The following is a 27862-nucleotide window of genomic DNA, read 5'->3' as shown; positions in this document are numbered from 1 at the left end:
CACTAAAATTCTAAGTCTCAATATCCTTCGCCCATGACTGATTTCGATGTTTAACAGTGAAACTACAGTACTTACCACGACACCGATTTTCAATAAGCATACATACATATATCTGTTATTTGTCTTCCTTCTTGTATTCTAGCTACCTTTTTCAAAAGCTTCTGTGGACAAGTGTCGAGAATTAGCACTTGGTGCTAAAACACCAAGCAATGCATTTGGATCGCCCAATGTTATTGTGATGTCAAATAAGCAAATGAATACAATATTTTAGTTTATTGTGGTGAGTGACAGAGAGGGAGCCATTATACAAACACTCAACAAAAGCAGCTTTCATCTCTTTCCATCACAAATAGTAAACATTTAACGCTTATGATCGTCGGCCCAGACAGAAAAAATATCACGCACCACACCATAGATCACAGGTGTCCAACTGGTGGCCCGGAGGCCAGATCGGGCCCACCACATCACTTTATGTGGCCCCCAAAAGCAAATCAAAAATCGCTAATTGTGTTCTAGTGTAATACCATTGAGATATTTGCAAGCATTGTTTTGTTACCAATCCCCCTTTGAAATGAAATGTAATAGTTGAAAAACATGTTTTTCATAACTGCGATGTGGCCCGTGACAAAAATGAGTTTGACACCCTTGTCATAGATAATCACTCAAGATAATCTTTTAAAGAAATCTGATGATCAGGCCTTTGCTAACATTGATCGGGAGTCGGGGGAAAAAAACGACAACAATTTTGCCCGACTATCGTATGCGTGTACCCCGCTTAACATACACAAAAAGGACCTGAATAAAAGTATATATAGACAAAATAAAAACAAATAACTGAGTTTAACATACATTCAGTGTCTTTTATTTTTCCGCAGGCAGAAAAATAGAAAAAAAACAACAGCAAAATAACATTCATACTGCTGTACATGTGGATCCAGCAGTATATTTACAAAAAAAACAAACAAAAAAAAAAAAAAACAGCAGTCTCTTTAATGCCGTGCTCATAAAAAATAAAGCTTTCTGTGACAAAAAAAAAAAAGAATAATCCTATTTACAGTCCATCGGGGAGATGAGCTACATGTCCAGCTGCGGTCATGCTTCTTTTGTTAACATCATCTTCCTCGGAAAAAATGAAAATGCACTTCAGTCGTAATGAAAAGCATGACACGCATTTCCTCCAATAGTGGCCCGTCTCGCAAATCGGCTGCGTGTCCCAATGTGCCTCATCCACTTCAAAGAAACTGACGGCTTCCTCAAATAGTCGACTGCCTTTTTCACCACCAGGAACAAAACCGGTAATAACTGGAGCTACCTCGTAAATGTTGTTGTTGACACACAGATTTTAGAACGAGCGAGAACCGCTGAGGGCCCTTTTTAACTCTTTTTTTTCCTAACCAAAACAGCAGCACCTACCCATGCATGTGAACAGTCTATCAGATGAATTCAGTGAGGTGGAGACGCATGTTGTAACCAGCGCAGTATTAAAGCAGAGCTTTATGTTCTGCGAAGACGCCGTCTTTAATAATAACGATTAGCACGACTGTGGTCGCTCCACGATGTTGTGCGTGGAGCGGTAATATTTTTGGAATATGTCTAAATGACAAGCTCCCGACGAATGGATTCCTCCTCTGATCTGCACCTAAGCACCTGTGGCCACTACATGCAAGAAATACAATCTTTTCAAATCGTGTTACTTTTTTTTATTTTGATCCAAAACAGAAAATAAACCGAAAAAAATGATTTGAAGATTGGGATGATGCTTCTTATTTGTCAAAATGAATGCTGACTGCACTAATGTTATATCCTCACGCGTTTCTCAACATTGCTGACAGGAAAGAAAAATCTGTTCTTAACTGGAATCACAAGAGTGTGAAATTATTATTCTTATTTTGTAAGTATCTCTAAAGCTGGACCTTTTTTTTTTTTTTTTATTCCGTTTTCTTTTTAACCTTCGGTGTGACAAAATTCTGACAAGTTAAACCAACCACTCAACAATTTTCAAACCCGTCTGATCTGGTCCACCATTCCCCGGCAAGGCGACTACAATGGTGTGTTTTGATAATATTTATATTCATACATGGATATGTACACAGCAAATGGTATGTACACGTACTGGTCTGATGCGAACAATCAACATACAGTACATTCAACAAGCGCAGTCCTCAGTGCTCACTACCTCTTTGGTTTCTACGTAGCATCAGCTTGCTTTTTTTTTTGCTTCGTTTGTTTTTAGCTCTCACCACGTCTCCTCTTTAAGCTGATGCTTCCTCTCACTCGGGCAGGTTCTCCTCCTTGCAGCCGTCTGAGGAGAACATAGGAGACGTACGGTAAGAGTGACACATTGGAGTTCATATTTATTGTGCTAATATAGTCATCCGTTTTGGGGATTTAATGAAATGCTTAAATCATCGTTTGTATTTGTGCGTAAACACCGTGACCACGCTGTGAGCCAATGCTTCCGACTGCACATAATTCACACTGAAGCTGCATTCGTACAAACCACACCGTGTAGCAGAGCAACGTGCACGTCGATGTAAGCGCGTCACTTGTTCCTACATGAACTTGTCCAAGTTCAACGTCTGCGAGAAACAAGCGACAATGGATCCTTCTGTACTGGTGCACTCACCTAACCGCAACATGGATTAGACTTTTGGTGGTGTTGTTTTTTATTACGCTACTCACGGTCATTAACTCGCTCCGATGTTCAACGGCAGTCTTTGTAATGTAATGTAAAAGAGTGCAAAAACATTACTGCACTTAAGTAGATTTTTCACACATCTGTACATTACTTCATTATTACTTCTTTTTTTGCTGGCAACTTTCACTTTTATCCGCTACATTTCCGAAATAAAATGCCCACTTTTACTCCAACGCGTCTTCGCTATACGATACTACAAAATAAAATGTGGAGAGAAAAACATTTGATGTGGTTTCGTTAACTTGGTCGACACTTCATTTGGAAATAAGAAGTACCTTTCGTAGAGGGTGCAAGAACATCAAGGGGACATACAGCATTATGTATGATAGACTTTTGAATTACTTGTGTACAAATAAGTGAGTCTCTGAAGTGGATGCCCACCCATCAGGTGTGAAATTGAACAAGCAAGGACATCTTTTGTTCTTGGACTCTTTCTGACAATGTGCCTTTGAGCAAGCCCTTCTGCACTTTCTCCGCCCTTGGCATGATGCTCTAGGATGTACGAAGCTCCAGCGCCACTTTCAAGCTGCAGCCTGACTACAGTGTCTGAAACACTATCGTGCAGACACGTAAAGCCACATCCCCTCACGGGGGGCGACGGCCCCGTCAAAGCCAAAATCCGTATTCACAAGCTAACTTTAGCGTAACAAGAAATAGGCTGTGTAAAGTGTTCATAAAACATCTGGGAACTGTTTTAAATCGTGGGGGGAAAAGCATCTGTCTACTTTAAAAAAGGAGCCCCGTGTTTCCTCTGCTCGAATTGACAACTGAGTGGGAGAGTTGGTAGGTGACAGCTTCATCCATCCTTCAACTATCGTCCCGTCGTGTTCTTCAAAACATGCGCCAATTACGTTGAAATCCAATGAGGCGCAATCGCTATCTACTGACCATCAACCTCAGCTACCCGTAGCACTGTTTGATAGCGATTGTTGCGATCTTGCTTTGGCAGAAAAACAAAATGGTCACGCTGACACCATAAACTACACACACTTGAGCGTGACGATTTACACACACACACACACACACACAAGCATCCAGCGACATGCCCCCACGCCGCCGGCTTGAGAGGCGGCGTGGACGCTTCCTACCTGGGAGCAAGTGAGAGGGCGGGGCAGGAGAGGAGAGAGCTCGGGTGGGGGATGGGGTGCTATGTCCGGGACCGAGAGGAGGTGCGGTTAGCTACGCTGAGCGTCTATACCTGCTGGGCTGAGCACCAGGGCCTGGAGGATGTCCGACAGGGAGACGATGCCCTCGATGCTGGAACGCTCGTCCACCACCACCAACCGATGCACCTGATTGACACGCACGCGGGTGGAAAATACAGGTGGTGTTCAATGACTCCATCCGGAGAAAGAGAAAAACAAAATCAAAACACAAACACGGGGAGAACACGCAAACTCAACACACACGGGAGTGTCGGCGCCAAGATTCAGTTTCGAGACCACTCAACTGTGACTCAAGAAACTGATTCTCTTGAACACACTTCTCATGGGTGGATTTTTTATTTTATTATATATATATATTTTTTTAAATTTTTTTTTAAAAATCAAGACATCCTGGGTCGCATGCTACTTGTGGACGCTACAGAACCGTGACGCACAACGCGTAGAGCGGAGGCCTCTATTTCAGGAAAAGGTGGAAAACTCACTTCTGCTTTCACAATTCTGTCCACAATGGTCTCCATTGTTTCCATTTTATGGCACTTCATGACTCCTTCGAAGTATTGGGAGCGATGCTTGAGGGCCTGGGTCACTGTGATGTCAAGGTTGTTGTAAGTCTTCTCTGCTGCCAGGTTCTGCACACAAGCACGGTCTTGTGATTCCTCAACACACCCGCTCAGTCTCTCTTTGCCACCCCCGATGTTTTTCCACTTACGATGACGTCAAACTTAGAGTAGATGTCCACAACCTTGCCTGAAAGGGAGAGAGGGGACAAAGTGAGCTCTGAAAAAAAACAACTACTGAACACCACAAGAATCTCCCGCTGACCTGACTCATCGACCACGGGCAAAGCTGACACTCTCCTCTCCACAAAGATGTTGAGGGCTTTGATGATGGGCGTGTTGGGGTGGATGAAGGCAATTTCCTGGTACGTGCCGATGCCCAACTCCCCCAGGGTCTGCTTCATGAAAGCTGGCTTTGGCATCTCACACATCTGGACAACGCGACCGACACAGCGAAAGCAAGACGTCGGCCACCAGGGGGTAGCAGACGAATGAACGTGAATGGTGGTAAATGGACGATGGCAACGGGACAAAGGATTTGGGCGAGACCCCGTGATTCAGACAACATAAGACATTTGGAATGAAATCGTGTGCTTCGAACTTTGTGGCGACAACTTAGGCAAGGCCCTTTCCGGTTCCTAGTGCACAAAACAAGAACCATTGAGGCATGCTTGGATGTGTCAACGCCATCAAACACCTTTGTGATGAGCTACAATACATTCAGGGGGTCCTCGGTTTATGACCGTCCTGGCATTAGAACTTAGGAACGGCGCACAATGTACTCGTTAGTAAGATTAAGACATTTTTCATTTGTTTTATATCCATGGCCTAAAAGTGTTTTTCACACAATATATATATATATATTATTTTTTTTTACTGCAATTCTTACTCTACTACTGAGTTAGCTTGGTTAGTACAAATTAGGGTTATGCCACCGCCGTAGGAACGTAACTTCCGTAAACAGAGGACCCCCGGTATTGGGAGACAGGCCCGCTCACGTAAGGACAAAAAAAATCAAACAATCCCACGGACACACTTGGAGAGACACTTGATATAGCTTTCCCAGAAAAGCTGCAACAGAGCTCAACCTGACTTGGCTTCCCAATACTTTTGCCCTCCTAATGACGCCTCCCTCCCTTTTGGTTTTTGTGACGGTGATGGACTCACAAAGAGCTGGAGGAACTTGAGGATCCTCTTGTGCGTAAGAATATAAAGTGCGTTCCCGGTCACGGGGTCGATGACAGGCAGGCGGTGAATTTTGTTTTTGATGAGCGTGTACACGGCGTCAAAAAGGCTGCGACACAAACAAACACGATGACGGCAACAAACCCAAAAAGACAAAAGGAAGGGTTCCCCATTTAGAAGTCAAGGCGGCGTACCTCGCATCGGGCGATATGTTGACAAGAGGTTTGAACGTTGCTTGAAGGTAAACCTCTGTGGGGACACAAATAATCAGGAGACACCCGACGAGAGCTGCCGCTGTCGAAGATTTGAATACCGGAGTGTTTTGTGTTTTGCAGTGGTGTCGAACCGCGCTCATTATGAGAGGTGTGTCGAATACAGATGAGCAAAAACGACAAATTGTTGAAATTTGATGATGTAAGCTCGTGATTCACATATCCCTCTAAGTGGTACGTGAAAGAATCACTGAATTCATGCTCATCATGAGCATTAGGCTACAGTGGCTTCATTTGGTGAATTCAGTCAGGTACATTTTTACAATTTAGTTGTGTTTAACTTTTAAGTAGAATACATATGCATTTAACCTTTGATAACAGTTTTCAAATATTTGTGTCGGTACAAATATTTTGCTTAACTTCTACACGCAATACTGATGTGAATTGAACCATTATTGGAGTACAGTGTTTGATGTTCCTATATTTGAGCGTAGTGTTAATAATGTTCAAACGCTGCATAATGTTTGAACATTAATATTACTTTGAGAAAAATACAGAGATCTTGTATCTCATTATACTGTGAAGGAACTTCCAAATGTTGTCATGCTCACCTCTCCACGTCTCAAGCTTATGTTCTTCCAACTCGTATATTTGCACCTGAAACAAAGACAAGGAAACAGATGTCAGCGGTCTGTGAGGTGAAATCTTCGCCGTTAAAATTGGACCTACCATTGGTGACTTGTAGTATCTGTGAAGTATGATGATGAAGTCTGTGATTGTCAGCATGCCTGCGATGAGAAAACATTGCAATGACAAAGTAATCAAGCGATGCCGGTGAGGCGAGAACTGGTTCAGAGGGCGCGGTCCCGGCTGCTTTATGCCTGCGTTTACTTTGCTTTGCATTCATTATTTATCATAGGCAGTCCAGTAAAAAAGTCAATTCACTCGCTGCAATCATGTATTTCTTTAGCCACATATTCAAGCAGTCCGACTGCTAGTCAATAACAGAGGGAGCCTTGGCGGAGTTTAATAGTTTGTGGCAGTTTTAATTGACTTAAATAAAACCACGCTCCACTAGCCGCGACCAGCGGCAGAAAACAAAGTTTCCACTGTGCTCGTTCACCAGTGGCGCAGACACAGCGACATGATGATGACGACGACGACGACGACATTGTAAGCGGGCAAGCAAAAGGTTCAAACATGAAACCGACAAATGCAGACGCTGAGGACGGGAATGAAAATACTAAGACAAAGCGTCTCCGTCGGCAAAACTGGAAACTGTACTGGATTTAGACTTCTTACCGATAAAGCTTTGTTTCTCTGTGTCCCACAGTGGAGCCGCTCGCACGCCATTGGCCACCAAGGCAAAGAAGGCTTTCTTAACCTGTCAAATATCATTTTTTTAAACGACAATATCAGGTTTTATTCACACTTTATTTGGGAGAAGGGCATTCCCTAGTTTTATGACTGAGATTGCCGAGATAAGGAACAGAGCGTCTACGCATCAAATGCACATGCGTACTGTACCAAAATAGAAAACTTATCTTTTGATTGTGACACAATACAACATTTGATTGACAAACAATGTCTCATGCCCCATAAAATTGGGACTATTGGCCAATTCGTAACATTTGCAAACAATCGGTGCCAGGATACTTCCTGGTGGCAGAATTCGAGTGACGACTGCTGACCTGAAGAGATCCAGCTGGCGCCTACTGAAGAGCTACTCAAAAATGTTGAGGATCTGAAGCTGAAACTACAGCACGACAATGACTTGTGTCTGGGGTTGCGCTGAACAAAAATACCCTCAAAGTGACTTACCCTGCCCCCCATCTCCTTCCCCAGAAATGTAAATCAATCCAGCGATATCTGTGGCTGAGGGGGAGAAGGCGAGCGGACGTCGTAAATAGCTACTCAGAGAACACGCTGGCAACCAAACCGACATGGGCTTTGTGGAAGACAACTTCACTCAGGTATGCAAAGTATCGACTGACACGTCACACATTCAAACTACGGCGGAAGAGAAGGCGGCTAGCCCATCAGAGAGACGTTCCCTTGTCGATGTGAGACTTCCCGTAGCAGCCCGCAACAAGGGAATGCTTCGTCCAAGCCATTTCATTCGTCTTCGCAATTGATCCGCTCAGGTCCGACGACACGGATTTCTTTACTTGTGGTGCCATCGGAGAACGTTTTGGCTTTTGCCACCTGGAAGAACGTAAATAATTGTTCTTCAAACGATGGTCAAAGTGTTTTGGTCTTTTTAAAAGCTTAAAACCACTATTGGACTTTGAGCGTTTATCTACAACGCTGCCACGCCCCAACACGGAGCCGACCGGCATCCCCTCAGCAAGTGATGCGTCCCGGAGATCTCGAGCGGCAGGCGAGCCGGCGCGCAAAAGAAAGGACTCAGTGGAACAAGATTTCAAACATTCTTCCCGCGCGTATGTTACTCGCCAATGCACCAACTTACGGCGTTCAGAAAAATGCAGTTTTGTTTTTGCATCCATTCCAACTTCATCTTCCGCAGCAAACGAGCGACGGCGTGACCGTTACACTTTCAACATCCCGCTGACCTCGTACTGGTCAACGGAGACTTGAAGCTTGCTCCTCCCTCTTTAAATCCACATACGTCGTCACACTACATGTGGACTGTGCAACAAGAGGGAATAAAACGACTTCCTGTGTGCCAAATGCCAGGGTGAAGGGAGCACTTCTTGTATTGTATATTTCAATTAGAAAAGATATTCACATATTCATTCATTCATTTGTTTTATTGTTTTAATAACTGCAGTTATTTTCCAAAGCGCTTTATAAATAAAGTTGCGATGAGATGTCTAGTTTGAATTTGAATCGTGCCATTTACCCAGAACGACGTCTTCAACGAGGATATGAACACACAACGATACAGCAAGCGTTCATGCGTTTTAAGATGGTGGACGGGCTCGTGGCTCGTTTCTCACGGGACGCGCGCAGGACAGGAAGTTGCGAGAGGTGAAAGCCGACCTCTGGATTTCTTTCATCTGCTGGGAGTATTTCCTCTTCTCTCAGATAACATTCGTAACCCTCGTCTCTGTGGATTTAGCGGTCGACGATATACACTTCAAAGACCCGGCAGGATTACTCTTTAACAGCTTTATGACGTTCTCGTCTCAATTTCAGCCCAGAGCCCAAAAGTGCGCCGAGGCCGAGGTCAAATAGATTACTTCGGTCTCCATTTAGTATTAACCCGACGGTGCCGAGAACAAGCGCACTCAAAATAAGGATTCATAAACTTGGAAAAGAAGTGGACTTCGTCACGTATACGTGAAGGAAATAATGAGATGACCAAGCGCTGAATTTAATGTTTGCGCACTTAAATTCAATTGAAGTCTCTATTATGGTTGTTTATAGATTATGGTAAGAGACAGAATATCAGTGGGGGGAAAAAAAAGCAAGTTCCCCCTTTAACGCCCGCATGCTGTCCTCAGTCACGTCCGCTTTGCCTCTATATAAGCAGCGCGTCGGCAGGAAACGCATTATAAGGCGCCCCGTCCATTTTGGAGGAAATTTAAGACTTTTAAGTGCGCCTTATGGTCGTGAAAATACGGTATGTACATATGTGAAATGTACAATTTAAAGACCCAAAAAAAAGCAAACCCGTTACTCACTTGGAGAGCCGTGTCGAACACGACCAGCTTGGAGCTGGTTGGCACAATGTCGTAGCACTTGTGCGATTTCATAAAGCGCATGTAAATATCGCTCTCAGGCTCAGCAGCTGCAAGGAAGACACAAACAGAAAGGGGAAAGCTGAAAAGACTTTATGGCCTAAACAGCTCTGGAGCACTCGCTTTCATTATACTGCGCTTGCGCTCTCTCTCACTGATCGTTGAACTCTGTAAGGGAGAAGGATAGTGCGGGGGGGGCAAACGGCGCCACTTTGCTACAACTTACAAGCCTGTGAGTGAATGAGGGGAGATGTGCAGTATAAGTCACTATTATGTACAGGAGCTACAGGTATACTCATCAACAGAATGCAAACATCGAATCGTGAAATGTTTCACTCTGTGGATCTATGGCTTTCATTTTGGGGGGATCGAAGTACTGAAATACGTTTTCCACATTTGTTTTAGATGCACCTGCACACACAAGCAATAGAGGTGCAAAAGATAAAATAGGATTTAAAAAAATATAGATTTGTAGTATACAGTTATGTATATATATATGCAAATGTAGAAGAGAGCTGTAGTTAAGGAAGCTGCAATTATTTTGAAATATTTCCCCAAATAGTAAAGAACATGGATTGTTTTCGGTAAGATTTGCACTTTCATTTTAGCTTCATCAACTTGCTGCAACAGCTGCGATGGGGGGAAAAACAAAAAACGTCACTGATGGAATTTATTGATTGAACACGACCGACCCCGCGTGACCAAAAGTGTGCGGAGGCGGCAGCCCTGCTTCATTTCACTTGCGAGTGTGCGATTGTGCGAGTGTCGCCCGCCGCCTTCAACTCACCGTCGTCGTCGAGTTCAAGTTTCTCCAGCATGCCTTCGAATAAACCGGACACCTGAGCGAGACAAAACACCACGTTTGCACTGTTATGACCACAAGGGGAGGGGGGTGGAGGGGGGGTGGGGGGGAAGCGCACCCGCGCGACACACAAAAAGAAAGTTTGCACTCAAAAGTGCGCCACCGACGTGACGCGTTTTCCCAGAAGCCACTGCGGCGACAGAAGACGACGTCGACCGGCGTTTGGACCCCGAGCCGCCGAACCGCTTTGGCTAAATATACGCAGGCGCTGCTAAAAGCTTTTGCGTTTGCTGTGCGGCAGTGGAGCGCGCAAAGCCAGAAGCGGAAACGCCACGAGACTCCCACAGCGAACGGGCGCGTGTCCCTTCAAAGTCAAGGACGAGCAGGAACGAGCTCGCGCCGCTTGTGGCGGACACGCCCCTCCGCTCTCGCACCATATTTGGGAAGCCCTTGTTGCTAGGCAGCGAGAAGCTGGGGATGCCTTGCCGCGTCATTGGGTGACGGAAGATGAAGGCGGGGCCCGCCGGTGCTGCGTTCCAGCCAACCGGGAAATCGGCGGAGGAGCAGTGCAACGGAAAAGCACTTTTTTTTTTTTTTTTTTGCTTTGTATTGCGAGCCAAACATTTATTTGCTAGCAAGAAAAAAAAATAGCAATTTAGGTAAAGTTCTTCTCACTCTGCATTCACTTAATTATTCACGTGTGTTCAAATACATTTACAGTGATTGCTGGTAGTCAAATTGTCTCGTCAGCCATTTTGTGTGTGTGTGTGTGTGTGTTTATGTGTTTATGTTGCAATTTCCTTCTACCTCCCCGCCGTCGCCAACGCAGCTTGAAAAGGACCCTGGGTGTTTTATGCGCACATTGGCATGACATCGTGAGCTGCTTCAGTCGCAAGACGGCCACACTGCGGCGGCGAGGAAAGCCGCGTAGCTGCTCGGGTATGCTCGGCCACGTCGCGCCGCAATCGTGACACAGCGCTTCTCTGGCCAAACGCTTCCGTCAATCTGCCGCATCCCAGCGGGCCTCCTCGGCAAACTCTGGAGGTTTATGGTCCATTAAATTGATTGCTTTTAAAAATTGGATTTTGGAGAAAAATAAAATAAAATAAAATACAGCCACAGCACATCAATGGGTTCGTTTATCGGGAAAGAGGCTAGAGCGGGCCCCCGCGGGCGTTTACCCGCCGGCCCTCAATCACGAGCAGCACTCCTTAGGTGTTAATATCAGCAGTACACAACACCGGAGATGAACTATCGATTCGCCCTGGCCGTCTGCAACCGAGCATCCATCACCGCGCCACGTGATTATTCATTAAATCAGCACAGCACTCACGACGGCGGCGCCATGACTCGCATGTGAAGTGAGCGCAGGATACTGTGGGTCCGTTTTGAGGTATGGCTAACATCCTAAAGTAATATTTACACCTGGCCAGACACACGCAAGCACAAAGATATTTAAAGTTCAATGTCTGACCACGCCAAACAGTAGGGGCTTCTTCCTCCAACAGCACCTCAACATTGATCAGCGTGAATAGTGTTATTGTTTTAGAGTTGCGTTTACATTACAATAGCAAATCATTTTATTACATTATACAGTGGAACCGCTACTGTCGAATGTCTCCGTGTTGGCACAATTTCAATTTTGCAGGAAAATGGAAATGTGAAATCTCGCGAGACTTCAGCGTATCTCATTAGACTTCGCCTCAGCGGGCATTCTTTTTTTGTGATGCCATCTCAGAAAGAGGAACACGGTGATCGTGAGCACAGAACCGCAAATTGTACATGCTATAAAATCTGTGTGTGGGTCACTGTGTCCCGGCTGCTCAGCACAAGACAGCATAAACAATAGGAGAAGTGGTGTCGAAACTAGTTGGATCAATTGAATCTTTTTGTAGAGTCCAAGCATTAATCGTGGCCCACCCCAGTCATTTTCTGGCCTCCGATGATGACACTTCATTTTAGTTCTCCAAAAAAACTAACGTTCTTCCACCTAAGTGAATGCTTTTGACGCTACGAAGCGAACTTTGAACCACTTTTGTAAGTGTGATGTGAAAAAGGTTTCTCCCGTGTCCACCTCGAAACCCAAAAGAGCAATTTTATGTCTGTGTTGTCATACGGTCAAGCAGTGCGATAATGATGAGGAGTTACAGCCTCATTTAGTTATGGATTAGTGGTCAAAAGCACGTTAATGGTCTTGCGGCCAACCCGTCTTAAAATAGACAGCTTCTCCCTTTAAAGGCCTTACAAGATTAGGAACATTTTTCCAGGGTGACTCACGTGTTGTGAGGTAGAGAACGCCGGCACGGGGCTGGAGGAAGGTTTCGGGGGTTTGGCGGAGGGAAGGCCGAGGCGCTGTCCCGTGTCCGGCGGCGTGGACACCGAGCGCGGGCGAGAGCGTTCCCCCGGGCGTTCCGGGCTGGGGCCGCCCTGCTGGGCCTCCTGGGGGAACGCAGGCTGGCTGGAGGCCTGCGTTGGGGTGGAAGGTGGCGTGGCGAGTCCAGAGGCTAAAAACAGAAAAGTACTACAAGTCAATTCCAATGCATTCTGGTCCGCTTACTGACACTAACAGCAGGATTTGACAGCTTGAAGGCACCGGAAGATAAGAAACATCACGTACTAGAGATGGAATGCACAACTGAGATAAAGCCTGGCGCAGCTGCTGACAGACGAGGATGGAGTAACTTCCACCTCTGAATACAACTTCGTTGGAGTAGTTATACGATGAAAACTCGGGGCGCTGTCGGAGCGTGCCGATCGGTACAAGCGGAACTGACACATTCAGCATGTGGGATGTACTGACGTATCCTCGCCAATAGCCAACGCGTTCTTCGGTAAAGTTATAGATAATGGCGCGCGCTCGGTCTTTGAGTACCGCAATCTCGGGGCGCGGTGAGAGCGTCGGACTGAATTTCCGGGCGTACCGAGGCGAAGCGAGGATTGGTCCGAGACTGCCCGACGTCACGACAGGAAGCCGCAGTCTTTGGCCATAAAAGTCGACGACGAAAGCTTCCGCTTTCTCTCTCGTACGGACGCCGTTTCCGAGCCACGTGCGGGAGAGCCCAGCGCTGAACCTTCACCGACCTTATTGTTGACTCTGTATTTTCAAATAAATTCTTCAACTTTTCCTCCAGCATAATCAGCCTCTAACAATTTTATCCAACATAATGAATAATGGTTACGTCAGCAGTGGAGTGAGCATTTCAAAGTGTCAGTCAGCTGTTTGTGATGCAGCTCCTGCTTGGGGCCCAAAGTGTCAGTCACATGACGGGGTCACCGCAAGCTTGAGGCGTCACAATCTCACGCGGGGACATGCGACACCGCCGACATATTTGCCAGGCCAGACAATGAGTGACGCGGGTACCGCGCTCTCGGAAGCTCGCGCGGCCTACGCAGATAACCTCATCTTGACAGGATCTCACATGCCGACCATTCAGAGGTGTTAAAGGGAATATGCTATGGAAAATGGACTTGAACAGAAATAGTTGGGTCTCAATCGAGTGTGAAGTTAAACAACAAAGCAAATCTGCAAAAATGCGTCAGCGAATTTTCTGACTTTCGTTGTGGCAATTCAGGAAATGTAAATAACAAATGACGTGGGTGTGGAGGGTATTTGTGCTTGGTGATGAAGTGCTGCCCCCGTGAGTGAAAATACAATAGAGAGATGGTGAAATTCATTTGTAGTGCGGCCGTGAGGGGCAGAACATCTTCTCTGGAGTGATTCTCAAAGTCGACAACGACACCACAAAAAGTCATCCCCCCCCCCCCCCCCCCCACAAATTAAGCTCAGGTGCATTCTTTTTCTCCAGCCATGAATCCGATCGAGCATCTCTGGAGAGAGCTGAAAATGGCCGCGCACCAACGCTCCCCATCTAACGGGCAACGGACAAAACTGGCCAAAAGAAAGGTGTGCCCGGCTGGTGGCATCATCGTCAAAAAGACTCCAGACTGCTCAAGGTGAATCATAAAGGATTGAGCGAAGTTCGTGTAGACTTACACAAATGTGCTTTCTTAGTCTTTTATTTGTCAAAGACCTGCAAAAATGATTCCATTGATTCTATTTTGGAATAAAGCTGTTAGATAACAAAATGTGGAAAATGTCAAGTGCTGCCCGGGATGCACTGCGTACAAATGGTATTATTAGGCCTTGGTGGAGGTACAGTTGTGTTGACAAATTTCTATACGCTAGCAGAATTTGTAAAATGAGTGAATTAAAGAAATCACGAGTGATCAGGCCAAACATTTTTAACGGGATTCAAATGAAACTAAGGCATTCAGAATATCCCCACAAAAATGCCAATCTTCCAGAAATTCTGCCAGTCTACGTAAACTTATGAGCACAAGTTCAAGTGTATACATTGGCAGCAAACTTCACTTTCAGTAAGAAAGCAGAGATAAACTATTCTAGGTAACGGCTGAGAAATAGCTGAGGGCCTTTTACGTTGTAATGCCGATCAGCGGGAGCCGGCAGTATCACTTGACATTTAGTTGGCGTGCAGCGGGCCCTGCTCCCGCCGTTCGGCCTTCCTATTTTAGCCGTGCTGTTGCGGCACATTCCACACGGGAGATAACAGAGCGGCCGGCGGCTCCTCGCTCTCCCCGGCCAGGAAACAGGAAGCGTGGGCCTCCTCGGAACTTTCACTGACGCCAAACAACGGGCCTCTTCGGGTTCTCGTTTTTGCTCAGGAACTTTCTTTTCATATTGTATCCAAGCGAGACCACCCGGAAGCACTTGGAGGACATCGTTGTTCGAATTCTACTGTATACATGCTCGGGAAAGGTGCCTCGATGCAAGCTTTAAACCGCTTTTAGCAAAGGTTACTCCTGAGCGACCTTTACGAAAGCAAAGGAGCTATATTACCCGCGATCCTTTACGGCAGCAATATTTAAAGCAATAGAACAGCGACAAATTTTACAGACCACATGACGATGCTGGACAGTTTCACGCTACAGAATAATTACATAAAACTTTTATTCTAATAAAAAAAAAATAATAGTACAGAGCAGTATATATAAACAAACATGAATACAGTCTTACTGAACAATAGAAATGTGATGTGTCTGATGTAATGTCTAAGGGTGCATCTTTTTAAATTAACTTTCCAGGGGGCGCTACTGAGCAAGTTTCGGGAGTGGGGGATGCGGGAGGTCGCGTTGAGGACCCTAAAAGGCAAACCATTTTCACCAGGATACACACAATTGCAGAAATTGTTGGGTTTTGGGGCATGCTGAGGATTCAGAATTCAGAATGAACCCAGAAATTCCATGAGTCAAATCCCTCGCTGTGGTAACCTTGAGCAAGATACTGAGGTGTTAGCATTCCATCCTAGGCAACATTTGCAACCATCATTAATCATTGTTAGAATGGCTGAATGAGGTGAGAGTGAAATTATGCTTGGAGAACTTTCAAAGTAGCCATTAAATCGTTGGATGTAAATATGTTACATCCAAACGCATACGACCCAGTCCGTTCCGGCTGAGCATTTACATTATCGAGGGTCTTGTCATTGTTTGTCACATTAACTCTTTTTAAACGTTCGCCCCCCACCCCCCCAAAATTGGTCAACTGAATTTATCTACTCTATTCATCTCATTAAATAACAGGTTCGTTAAAATGATCAAATAAAGCAAAATAGTAAAATAAGGTATTTTACATATACATTTAACAAGACTTTACACCGATCTGATGGCGCTTGATTGGTAAATAGCATTCAGCATTTTATGCTGATCGGCTTTAATGTCATAATTCGCCGACGTCGCCATTCTGTACAGTATATTTGAATCCAAAAGCTACTTTATTTTTAGCCTTGTTGCGTGTCTTTTGACGCAGTACAGTAAATCTCTGACCAAAAAAAAAAGTCAGCGGTGTGGGACACACAACAAACCGTTACCATGCCAACGACAACAACAATAGATCGTGCAAATTTATTCTGGAATAATAAAAATGTGTGGTGGTCATCACTGATGCTCGGGAGAGGATGTTCATTCATGGACTGCTTGAAGTATGTTCACGTATTTTTAATACGATACGGCTCGCAAGCAGGCAACAAAACGTTCTGTAGCCGAGCAAGCTAGTGATAGCACTAACAGTTGTAGATAAACATGCCGGCGTTCCGTCGAATCGTGCTCTAAAGTTTTGGTGTGTGCGAAGTAATTTAATTTTACTAAGTTAGCACCCATTTTTTCTGTCATGTTGTAATGTTGGTTTAACCTGACTGAAAACTTAAACCTATGTCAGTGGCCAAAAATTTAATCCCCCCTAGAGGTCAATGTTTTACCTTTTGTCTAAAATGCTACAGAGTACTTTTGAAGAAAGTATACAGTACACAAGTATATACAGTCCTGTATATACAATAAGTATATACAGTAAATTTAAATAGACACATTGCTCCATCTTGTGATCGATTATCGTTTTTTTAAACTCGCTGATCGGTGTGGGGTCCCAAAAATCCTGATCGTGTAACACCTACATTCAACAATTGACATTTTGTCACAGTTAGGGTTTTTGAAGGCAAGGAAGACAAGGCAAAAACATGGAGGACCCAAGTGCAGGAGTCTCAAAAAATGATATTTAATTTAAAAAAAAAAAAAAAAAAAAAAAAAAAGCAAACATGGAAAAAGCAAATTAAACAGAGTCCCACAACTGATAACCAAAGTAACAAAGAAACACTTGAATAAACCTAAAACTGGAAACAAAGCATGACTGGAGAAATAACTGAGCGAGAACTGGCGAGTATGACGTGGCACAGACAGCGACAACGAACGTAAAGAAACCAGGGAACTAAATACAAACAGCTCGACGAGGCAACGAGGAACACCTGGAGCTGATTGGTTGACACAAGGTCGAAGGTTGATGAGAACAGGTGGACAACATAACTAAATGAGCACACAAAAAAGATGAAAAAAGATGAAAAACATGAACCCAAACACAACCCAAACCAAAACATAGACCATGACAAATTTGTTATGAAACACTTGGTTACCAATCATAATCAAATTAAACAACTTTTTAAAAATATGAAGTATTATTCAAATACAATTTGCATATTTCTACTTGATTTCTTTGGCGTTCGCACAGAAACGAGCACATTAGCACTTCCCGACATACAGTCAAGCATCATCGCCAAGGATAAAAAAAAAACACACACAAGCCCGAGGGGCATTTCATTGATTTATTTTTTTAATTCTTCCCTCCATTGAGAGTCCACGTGGATGTCACTAGTACGCCAACGACGCATTCTCCAGATCACATGACTGACGCTTTAAGGAGAGCTGTCAGCACGTCACACCGTGCACACCGACAGAGCCGCATATGGCCGGGTTTCCAAAGTGCTTCCCTCAACGCGATGACAGGGCGCCGCGCGTGATCCACGCGCTAGGCAGGACGGAATCGACTCAATTAGCTCAAACGATCTCTGTCGGTTTTGAGTCAAGACGCAGGAGATGTTGTGAGGAGGCTTCTTTGGAAAGTGGCTGACACTTTCAATGTTGTCAACTATGACTGTGCATTTAGTCCAAGAATTCAAGAACGCAAAGCATGTAGCGAGTCTTGTCATTTATAGTTGATAGAAAGGAGGCTTTACACGATCAGGATTTTTGGGGCCGATCAGCGAGTTTAGAAAACCGATCACAAGATGGCGCAATGTGTCTATTTAAATGACCTGTTCATTTACTGTATATACTTGTGTGTACTCAATTGCTCCAAAAATTATAGCTACAATCTTTGTTCCTTTATTTATGTCAGTGAGGCATAGTGACAGACAGAACAAATGAATGGTCTTCTATTAGATGGCAGGAAGTACATAAAGTCATTAATGTATCCACTTTTTGTGACATTTTTGTTTGTTGGTGTGCCGTGAGATTTTTCAATTGTAAAATATGTTCTTTGGCTCCATAAAGGTTGGAAATCACTGCTCTAGTCAGATCGTGGATTCTAATCAGTCAGGTCAAACCAACGTTACAGAATAATGGGTGCAAATTTACTGTAATTAAATTACTTCATTCTTAATTAAATGACTTGACCCACACCGAAACTTTAGAGCACCTGCCTTCCTGCGTCACTACTAACATTATCATTTTAAAATGCTTGCCATTTCTCAACATTATTAAAAGTGAAGACAATTTGAATTTGGGTCCGTGAGGACATGAAGCAGATGCACATGATTTTCCTACGTGGGCCAGATCTGGCCCCCGGTCCATGCGTTTGACACCCGTGATTTAGAGTCTTCAACGAACCCAACATGCACGTTTTTGGAACGAGATTTGAACCATGCTGCCAAAAGCTTGAATCCGCTAACAGAAAATTCAAGTGGATAGTCTCCCGATACACGGCGCATCGAATACGACGAGCATGCAAGAGCGCGGGTTACCCGACAAGCAGGACGCCTCGGACCGCTGCCTCCCTCCGAGCCCATCTTGCTCCTTGCGTTTCTTGCTCCTCCTCAGGCTGCCGAACCTCTTCATGGAGCGCAGCGGCGGGTCGCGGGCTCGACGCTGAACTTGGCCGTGACCATCCGCATTACGACGCGGCAACACGACAAACGGGCTCTCGAGACACTGGAGACGCTCACGCCGTTCCCTTCCTCACAAGCCGATTGTCTGCTAGGGGAAGAGATGGAGCACTTTTCCTTGAAAGGAGAGGCAGCGATCTTAATCTTAAGGCAAAAGTCAAGAGATCCCTGTAAAGGTTAATCTTGCATATCCAGGCTTATAAAATCCACAATCCTTGGAGCTGGGCATGACAAGCAGTTGAGCTGTAATTTCTGCACGGCTTCGCTCAAAAGTTGTCCTCCCTCGGGGCCCTCCCACCTATCAGCTGCATCCGTCGTAAATTGTCAGGTGCAGCTGTGGGTGGCGTCTCTTCTAATATAGCACCCGCGTTAAAAAAAAAAAAAAAGAAAAAAAGAAAAAGAGAGGAGGCCAGCCTGCCTGTGCGAACATCAGCGATTGGCCGGCATCTGAGTCTGTACTTGACCCTCCTCCCGCTGCACCGCCCCCTCCCAGAGAGTAAGCTCAGCCAAGGCGCTTCCGAAAAAGCTCCTTGCACTCTGGAGAACGAGAACAAGAACAATCACGCGTGCGCCTCTGAGCAGCTGCTAACTTTCCATCATTTAATGTTACATAAGCTCTCAGGACCATCCATCCATTTTCTGTAGCAATTTTGTTATTTGGGTTGCGGGTGAGCTGGAGCCCAGCGTACACCATGGACCGGGTGCCAGCCAATCGCGGGGCACTTACAGACAGGCATTCACATCTATGGACAATCTTCAGTGAACTTAACGTGCATGTTCTTGGAATGTGGAAGAGGAACATGCAAACTCTACCCAAAAAGCTTGGAGCAGCCGAGATTTGAACACGGGAGCTCTCGACTGCGAGGAGGGCTTGCTAACCACTAGGTCGCCGTGATTCAATTCACTTCACTTCACTTTTATTCACCACCAACATTATTATTCATATTGAGGAGCAGATCCAAGACACTGCATGAAAACTGGAAATTGTCCACAGGTGTGAGCACACCTCACCCATGACCCAAATGACGACACAGGAGGTCCGGAGCTGAGATTTGAACCCAGAACCTCATGACTCTGAGGCAGACGTGCTAACCACTAGGCTAGCGATCCGCTAAGCACTGGCGGATATAAATTTAAGGCCTCAGATATGAGTGAAACTCTGTTTTTGAATGCATTATTTAGATGAATGTACAAAGGTGCATCATGCTGCCCTTGAAAGGTCAGTGTTCTGCTCATTTTTGGAAAGTCCCAAAAAATGCCCCATTCCTTTATTTACTGACAAGCAGTACGCTATTGGGAGAGAGAGAGAGAGAGAGAGAGAGAGAGAGAGGAGAAAAGGAGCAGAGGGAAGGCGAGGAGAGAGCTGGAGCTGCCAGGAGAACCGGGTCACTTCCAGATAAGGCCATGCACGGAAATTGGCTTCAGCGGGAAGCCAGCGCCTTAAAAAGGCCCGGGAGATGAGATTCAGAAAAGATGCAGATTCTACTATTACCATAGTTGTCATCTGGTGATCCAAATAATACGAGTCAAACTAAATGAATGACAGAATGTCAACAAACTACAAGCATGTCCCATCACCGGTCAGTGAAAGAACAGAAACGCTTCTGTAGCTAAAAGTAGTGATAGTCACTAGAAAGGACAACATTTAGTTTTTTTCATAAGCATCCTCTTTAGAAAAAATGATTATATATATACACACACACACACACACACACTGGACATAAGGGTACATATGAACCAATTAGCATGTTTGGGGCCCTCTAGTGGCCAGGAGGCAGCAAGCAGCCTCTCAGCCTCTTAGTTTACAAATGTCTGAGGTCAGCTCGACGTCAATGAAGCTAACACACGTTTTTGGATGGCGGGGGGAAGCTGGAAAGAAACCCACGCAAGCGCGAGGCGATAATGCAGTCTCCGGACAAAAAGACCGAGGATCAAACCCAGAACCTCAGGACTGTGAGGCAGCCATACCAACCACCACCCCAACTTTTCTGGGAATCAGTTATGGCCATGACATACCACCCAGTATTTTCCAGCACTTTCACTTCCTGTAGGTGCAATGTTAAGCCACACTGATACTTTTTGTCTATTTAGCGCCAGGAGGAATCCTGAGAAAACAGGAAGGCCGCAGCGGTGAGCTCGTTTTTAGGCTCGTCAATAACAAGTACAAACTTTGCGATTGCAGTCGCCCGCTCAGAGGAAACGGGGCAAGAATGGCCGCTTGTACGAGCCAAAAACACATGAGTCATCTTTGACGTGGCTTGACGCTCGATGTTTCCAGCGGGCCCGTCTCCACGCAGTTACGCAACCGTTGGGCAAACCGCTACCGCTCCGAGACTTCTTCCAGTCGCGCTCATTCACGTTTGGAGAGCACCCTTCATCAGGATGAGATCAATAATGTGCGCCGGTGAACAAGTATTTTGGCACCGTGCCCACCGGTGTAATGGCAAACCCGCAGCAGAATCCAACCGGGTTGTTCAGTCTTGCCACCATGAACTGAGAGGATATTAAAACAAAAGAAGAATGATAACAAAACCAAATGTTTCCTTTTTCCTTGCTAACGGAGGGAACATTTCACACTGCACCTCGGACACTGCGCTCACAAAACAAAACAGCGAACGGTTCACCGCGAGGGAACCGTGGCTTTCACTTCCTTGTTGACATTTTCTTGGAAGTCAGAATTCGCAGCACCAAGAGATGAGAAGAGTACACGCGCACGCGCACACACACACACACACACACAACAGTCAACTGCTAACATTAGCTGCTAGCTAGCTCGCTGACTTGCCCTTTTTTCTCTTGGTCATGCAGTACGGTGGGGGTCTGCATGCACCCAGGGACTGAGGGTGGTCTGCTCGCCCCACCAAAGCACCTTAGCTCCTGGGCACGGTCTTAAAAGTGTCTCCCTTGAGTTATTATTTTTGGACTGACACAATTGGACAACAATGTGGTGTTTTTAAGACCTTTGAAAAGTCTTTTTTTTGGGTGGCGGGGGTGGGGGGGGGGGGTAATCAAGTCCTTAATTTTGGAAAATTAAATAGTCAATACTTTTTAAGGATCAACAGACAACCTGAAGAATTTTAAAATGTTACTTCTGTATTAAAGGCTTTATGATGGCAACAATTTACCAGCGGCAAAAAGTGCCTGAAAATGCGACCAACAATCTCATCACAATAAAAAGTGCATTCGGCAAAATGTGGTTTTTGGCCTTACCTCTGCGGGCTCTGGAGAATATCTTGATGCTCGCTGGGCTGGTGCCAGATGAGGAACGGAAGATGCCACTGAAGCTGAGGCGGCGGGGGGATTTGGGCGGGGAGTTCTGATAGCAGGAATAGGCGAAGATGCTCTTCGGGGAACCCGAGCCGGACTTGTACTGCACCGGGGCCGACTGCGGGCACGGCGGCGGGTCGGTGGCAGGCTGTCCGCCGGTCAGGCTGGCCGAACAGACGCAACGCTCCCCCTGCGACACCATTAGGATGCTCTTTTATGATGCCGCACGAGGAGACTTGTGAATCGTGATCGCAGTGTTGGAGAAATAAGCAAATGTAGAAAAGACATGCGTTGTGAAACACCAGGAGCTGACTGCACTTTCTAAACGCAAGCTGGCGCGCGCGCGTCTCCTTTTTTCCCTCAGATATGCAAGATAATAGCCGCCAGATAACTGCACACGGATGAGAGCGTAAACAACAGCTCGTAAATCGTCACAGCTCACACATACTGCCCATTTGATTTCATTTGTTTCTCAGCGGGCTGATGGAAAAATGATGTGGTGTGGGGGACGGACCAAGACATTAATCACCCGTACATTTTTTTTCCCCATGCACACTTTGGATCGAAAGAAATATGCAGCGCCAAATGCAAATGCTGCGGGACCCCTCAATTTGCGGGGGATCGGGAACCGGCTGGACCAGAAATTGCAAAAATCTGTGAATAATTCACGGCCAATATAATTGCACAGATTTTTTTTTTTTTCCTCTCAAAAATTCTTGAATCAACAGGAAGAAACCACCAATAAGCATTTTCGGGGTTGGTTCCACTCCAAAAAAGAAAACAAAAAATTGGGGGGAAAAACAAATCTGCGAATCGGTCGGTGAATCCGTGGGTGCCAAACGGCGAGTATGTGGGGGTCCACTGTACAGCGTACACACCATCTGACCAATGATTACTGCAACCTTCCTGACTCTGTGGATTATTTTGTGTTCTTGTTTATTTTGCAAGGTGGCTGTTATCATAACCGGCAGGAGAGGAACAAACCGACGCTTATATAAAATATGACGGGTATGTTGTGCGCTTGCATGTGCTTGCGTGTGAGTGAGCGTACCTACAGTACAGCTTTGACTTTGTCGATTGTTTGCCGTCTTTCTGTTAGTTTCTATTGTACAAGGTTGAGATTATCAACGGACTGCAAAACTACGAGGGAGGAAGCTACCACTATCTTGTATTATTATTTGGCCTTGGCAGCAATATGTGCAACTGAATGTTCTCGTTTGACATTTTCCCTCAATTTCTTATGGATGATGCATGAATCGGACAACATTCAGTGAGTCAAGCGCACGAGGCGAGTCTCTTGACGGTGCACAATTTGGTGCTGATCCATTATTATGAATGTTTTGCCTTAGCAAATGTCTGAGCTGGAAATTCCAGTTGAATGAATCTGTGCTGGCATTTAAGATGTTATTGTTAAACCAACACTGATATCATCATCCTTCTCCACTTCCCCCTAATAAATGTCACGCTCGGCTATGAACAACATATCAGCCTCGCCCTCGTCAGCACCTTGGCGCTCGCACTCTGACAATCACCAGACGGCGTCTTTCGCAAAGTGTTTTTTATGCCTGCGAAGTCGGAGACAAATGCTGATCCATTTGTCGTGCTGATAGCGAAGCAAAGCAAAGCAGTCGCGCCAGCCGATCTGGCCACAGACACAAAGAGCCTCCTTCCTGGCCTGCTTGTGCCAACAGTTCATCTTTTAACCATTTCTTAACAGACTGTTCCGTGATGCCGGTCGACCTCCGATTTCGTTTACTTTTCAAACTAAATTCCCCATTGGGATCAATTGTATCTGGAATAATTTGCTCTAGAACCCTAAATGTTGCAATGGTAAAAACTTCCATCCATCCATTTTCTGAGCCGCTACTCCTCACAAGGGTCGCAGGAGTGCTGCAGCCTATCCCAATCGCAGGGCACATACAAATAAACAACCAACCGCTAACATTCACACCTACGGGCAATGTAGAGTCGTCAATTAACCTACTACGCATGTTTTTGGGATGTGGGAGGAAACCGGAGTGCCCGGAGAAAACCCACGCAGGCACGCAGGGAGAACATGCAAACTCCACACAGGCGGGGCTGGGGATCGAACCCCGGTCCTCAGAACTGTGAGGCGGGCGCTTTAACCAGTCGTCCACCGTGCCTGTGTGCACACGCCCGTCTCCTCTTGTTTGCAGGCAACTCTCGTCTGGCAATATTGTGCAAGATGAAATTCAGACTTTGTGGAAAAGGGGGGCGGGGCAAGGCCTGACTCGTGTGAACTGTAAAAATAGTTCAGCGCTAAATCCAATGGTGAGCCGTTGTATCAGGGCAGACAGCAGGAAGAGGCTGCTTTTGTGGACGCAAATCAATATCCTGTATAAGCGTGCTCTCGTTAGTGTGAGCTGGAAAACAAACAATTACCAAACACAGCAAGTTAAATCTCCCTGAAGGTGTGAAATTGGGAGTTTAAACAACAATTTTCAGTTAAAATAAATACATTTAAAAAAGCCTCAAAAGTCAAACAAAACACTTCCGCTCAAGCAGGGTACACAGCAGGAGATAATCAGACCAGATTTGAGAAGCAAACCCCTTCTGAAGTCGGATTGCTCTACAAGATGATCCTGCCCAACTATCCTCTGGTGCGGGGTACAAGAGTCAAATCCGTTGGGAAACCCGTCAAAATTGTAAATGTTAAACCTGTTCAATATTTGTGATACAAATAGGTTCACTTACTTATACACTTGAAAGAAAGGCGACGCAAGACGTTAAATCAGCTTCAGCGAGTCCTTCTCCTCACTTCACTGTTCAACACCCAAACCTTCAACTCAAGTCATCAATATTACCCCTGACATCCTCAAACTTGAATACGGTTTGTTACAAAACACAGTTCAGTTCCAAAAGCAAAACATTGGAGGTCGGAGACAGTGTTCAAGTTTGGAGTAGAGCGCAGGCCTCCACCAAGGCCAAACAATCCGAATTTGGATCAGTTTCGGGATACCCGCCTCTTGCATACGCCTGAATTTTGTCACCAAGATACACAAATTATTGGCAAAGGCCCCATTCAAAAAGATCCTTAGTTGGATACAGATCAAAATGTAATGAGGTGCATCTGTGATGGTTGGATCAGTCAAGTAGTTAATAGTCTTCCTCGCTTGCAAGACTTTATGGCGAATGGAAGTAGGGCGAGTGTGGAAATGCTAGAAATTCTTTACCGTCTTTGGGCTTCTGGCCGAGCCAATCTTTTCCCCCTGAGGAGAAGCAAACGGCGAAAACTCCTGCATGAAAGCAGAGAGACAAAAAATACAATAAAAACGGATGAGCTGAGATCGTGCAAAGCCAAGCGCTTCGGTTTGGACTAAAAGCAGCAGCAGACAATAAAGCAATATTGCGTTTCTGTATAAACAGGACCTCGTTTGATTACGACTTGGGCAAAGTGTTTCTCTCATAGCAAAGATAAAGCTTTACATTCCTAATTGGCACACAGTGACAACGTGAGCGCAGCACAGAAAACATGTTAACGTGATTAGGCGGTGTGATCAACTACTCTTCTTTTGCAGATAAAAAGCTGATCTGGCAGTTCCTGCAATTTAGCTGGAGAGTGGCGGCATTGGCCAATAAGATGGCTTTCTGCCATCAGGAGAGGGTTTGAAGTCCACGCCATACAGTGATACAGACTTCAAAGAGTTCAAAAGTCTCCCTGGGGGGTCAGAGGAGGTGAGAACAACAAAAACCACAGAAACAATATGATAATTACAAGCAAGCCTGAAAGTTCAGCAAATAATTCATAAGCCACAACATTGGGTACAGGAGTTGAATTGACACTGACGAGATGTGTGGATATTTGATATATATTTTTAAAATTTATTAAACAGCTCCTACATCCCGAGTGACTTAATAATACGTCTGTGGCATGGCTTGATCAAAATACAGGACCAAGAACTACAGCAAACTTTGTCCATAATTTACCCTCACGGAACTTAGCAAGTTTTAAGGGGGCGGTCCTGTTCAACGAAACTGAGCAACCCAGTGGCAAGTATGGCTTTTGTTACCATGACAACTGGGGTGGAGCTAGGGAGTTGAAAGAGGCAAATGGCTTCAAGTGGAGGCAAAAAGTGAGCACCTTGTAAGTAAAGACGTGTCATACGATTAGTGTGTGGATCGTGCTTGTGGCGCATGTGGCAGACACTTTGCCAAACACAAATACCCCCCCCCCCGACCCCAAGTGCGTCAACATCTTCAGTGAACAACGTATGTTCCACCTGTCAGAAGCTAGTGTTGTTAGCTAACGCTAATATGAGTCTTCCCCAAAAACTCAACAAAGCTCTGCTGGGCTTTGACATGATAGTCTTTCACACACATTTTTAGAAATAGGCAGATCACAATTTTGGTCGTTTAATTTGAATTGATTTGCCTAACCGGACGGGCGAACAGCCACTCCAGAGACGCAAATATTTACTTGCAAATATTTTAAGCCACATTTCCATAATTTCCCAGTTTTTTTTTTTTAATATTATTATGTGACGTGTATCAAATAAGGTAACGGCAATAGTGAAACAGTGTCAATCGTTTTTATGAAGGGAATTAATTTTTTTTATAGAATATTCCTGTGTTTGATCCCATTTAAATCAGGAGTGGGGAACCTCCAGCCCACGTACGTACAGGGCCCAGGAGAGCATGAGAATGCAATTTAAAAAAATTCTTACAGCCTCAGCTCGCAGAAAAAAATTCAACCCATGCGACCAATGGGGGGGGGGGGGGGGGGAGACAAACTGAGGCCCCAGATTCAAACCCGTAACCCCAGAACTCTGAGGCAAACGTGATAACCGCAAGGACACTGTGCTGCCCCCCCCCAAATAATTCCACATACAAATTCTCATAGCATAGAAGAGATAAATTGCAGATTTCATGTACTTGGGGCAGCCACACACCTGCAATAAATACAGCAGAGGGTACCTAATAAAGTGGCCGACGGGTGTAAATAAACAGCAGCCTGGAAGCAAAACTTTGCTAGCTACAATTCAGTGTCGCAGATGGCATTGAGGTCGTAAAAAAAGCCAACGTTTCGCTTTTAGAAACTGAGCTCATAGCATTATAGGCTGTCAATCAAACCCGAGCGTCGCGTGCTTGCCCATTAATTAGCCGATGCCCTATTTTCCGAGCGCCGACGTACACTTGAGCGACTTACGGGCATGTTAATACGCAGACTTCTCCTCCTCTTCGGCAGCTTCTTGGAGCCTCCCTTGCCGGCCTCCATCACCGTGCTCCCCATGTTTCAAGCAGCGAGGAGGGGGGCGGGGGGGGGGGGCTGAACAGTGTGCCGCCGAATCACGACTGCGGACCATCGGCAAACCTCGTCGGAGTGGAAGCAGCGGGGAGGACGCCCCACTGCTCCACCAGGAAGTAGGCCGAGCCCGCGGCGGAGGCAGGGCACGCGCCGACGAATGGCTTCGGGCCGCCGCTTGTTTGCAGGCGTTACGGTACATCCGCTGGGGAGGGACCGAAAAAAAACAGGACACTGAAGCTTAGCCCACAGGAACCACGACCCATCGCTTGTGTGGGTCGTAAACACAGAGCAAATGTACTACATGAAACTCATTTCGGAAGTTTGTTTACAAATCCTCGACAGACGTCCGTTACGTTTCAGAGACGGCGGAACCGGGGGGGAGGTGGGGGCACTTGCCCCCACCACACACTTTTGTACTCTCTCGTGTATGGTGTGCCACACCTTTGCTCGGCCTTTTTTCAGGAATGGAAAAATGTGATCACCCCTGCAGCAGCTTTT

General features: G+C 45.6%; 1 protein-coding gene across 6 annotated transcripts; it reads right to left on the bottom strand.

Annotated features, from left to right (window-relative positions):
- Positions 1-592: 592 nt before the first annotated feature.
- LOC133488840 (5'-AMP-activated protein kinase subunit gamma-1-like) lies at positions 593-27508 on the bottom strand. 6 transcript variants are annotated; one of them, XR_009791756.1, is made up of 16 exons: positions 27266-27508; positions 25293-25355; positions 22042-22288; positions 12602-12828; positions 10310-10361; positions 9466-9572; positions 7121-7202; positions 6548-6606; positions 6430-6475; positions 5801-5855; positions 5589-5715; positions 4687-4852; positions 4574-4611; positions 4347-4493; positions 3787-3990; positions 593-2302 (listed from the first exon to the last, which is right to left on the bottom strand). XR_009791756.1 is itself a non-coding variant. In XM_061797259.1 (16 exons), exons 1-16 carry the CDS (start codon positions 27347-27349, stop codon positions 2271-2273), a joined length of 1626 nt encoding a protein of 541 aa, XP_061653243.1. In that variant the 5' UTR covers positions 27350-27487; the 3' UTR covers positions 593-2270. The 6 variants fall into 6 exon arrangements, 5 of the variants coding, with proteins under 5 accessions (XP_061653243.1, XP_061653244.1, XP_061653246.1 ...); XM_061797259.1 differs by having other exon boundaries at positions 3897-3990; positions 27266-27487; XM_061797260.1 differs by lacking the exon at positions 25293-25355 and having other exon boundaries at positions 3897-3990; positions 27266-27487.
- Between the last annotated feature and the right edge of the window lie 354 nt (positions 27509-27862).

This window comes from Phyllopteryx taeniolatus, chromosome 14 (genome assembly GCF_024500385.1).
Source record: "Phyllopteryx taeniolatus isolate TA_2022b chromosome 14, UOR_Ptae_1.2, whole genome shotgun sequence".
NCBI classification, from domain to species: domain Eukaryota; kingdom Metazoa; phylum Chordata; class Actinopteri; order Syngnathiformes; family Syngnathidae; genus Phyllopteryx; species Phyllopteryx taeniolatus.
The sequence above is the reverse complement of the archived record's forward strand: the minus strand, read 5'-3'. Positions and strand labels throughout refer to the sequence as shown.

Excerpts from the sequence above, each read along its gene's own strand:
- LOC133488840 (XM_061797259.1), bottom strand. The coding sequence starts at position 27,349 with ATGGGGAGCACGGTGATGGAGGCCGGCAAGGGAGGCTCCAAGAAGCTG. Across the intron at positions 6,607-7,120 it reads AGAGAAACAAAGCTTTATCG|GCATGCTGACAATCACAGAC; the intron begins GTAAGAAGTCTA and ends TTCTCATCGCAG. Across the intron at positions 5,856-6,429 it reads TAAGCTTGAGACGTGGAGAG|AGGTTTACCTTCAAGCAACG; the intron begins GTGAGCATGACA and ends GTGTCCCCACAG.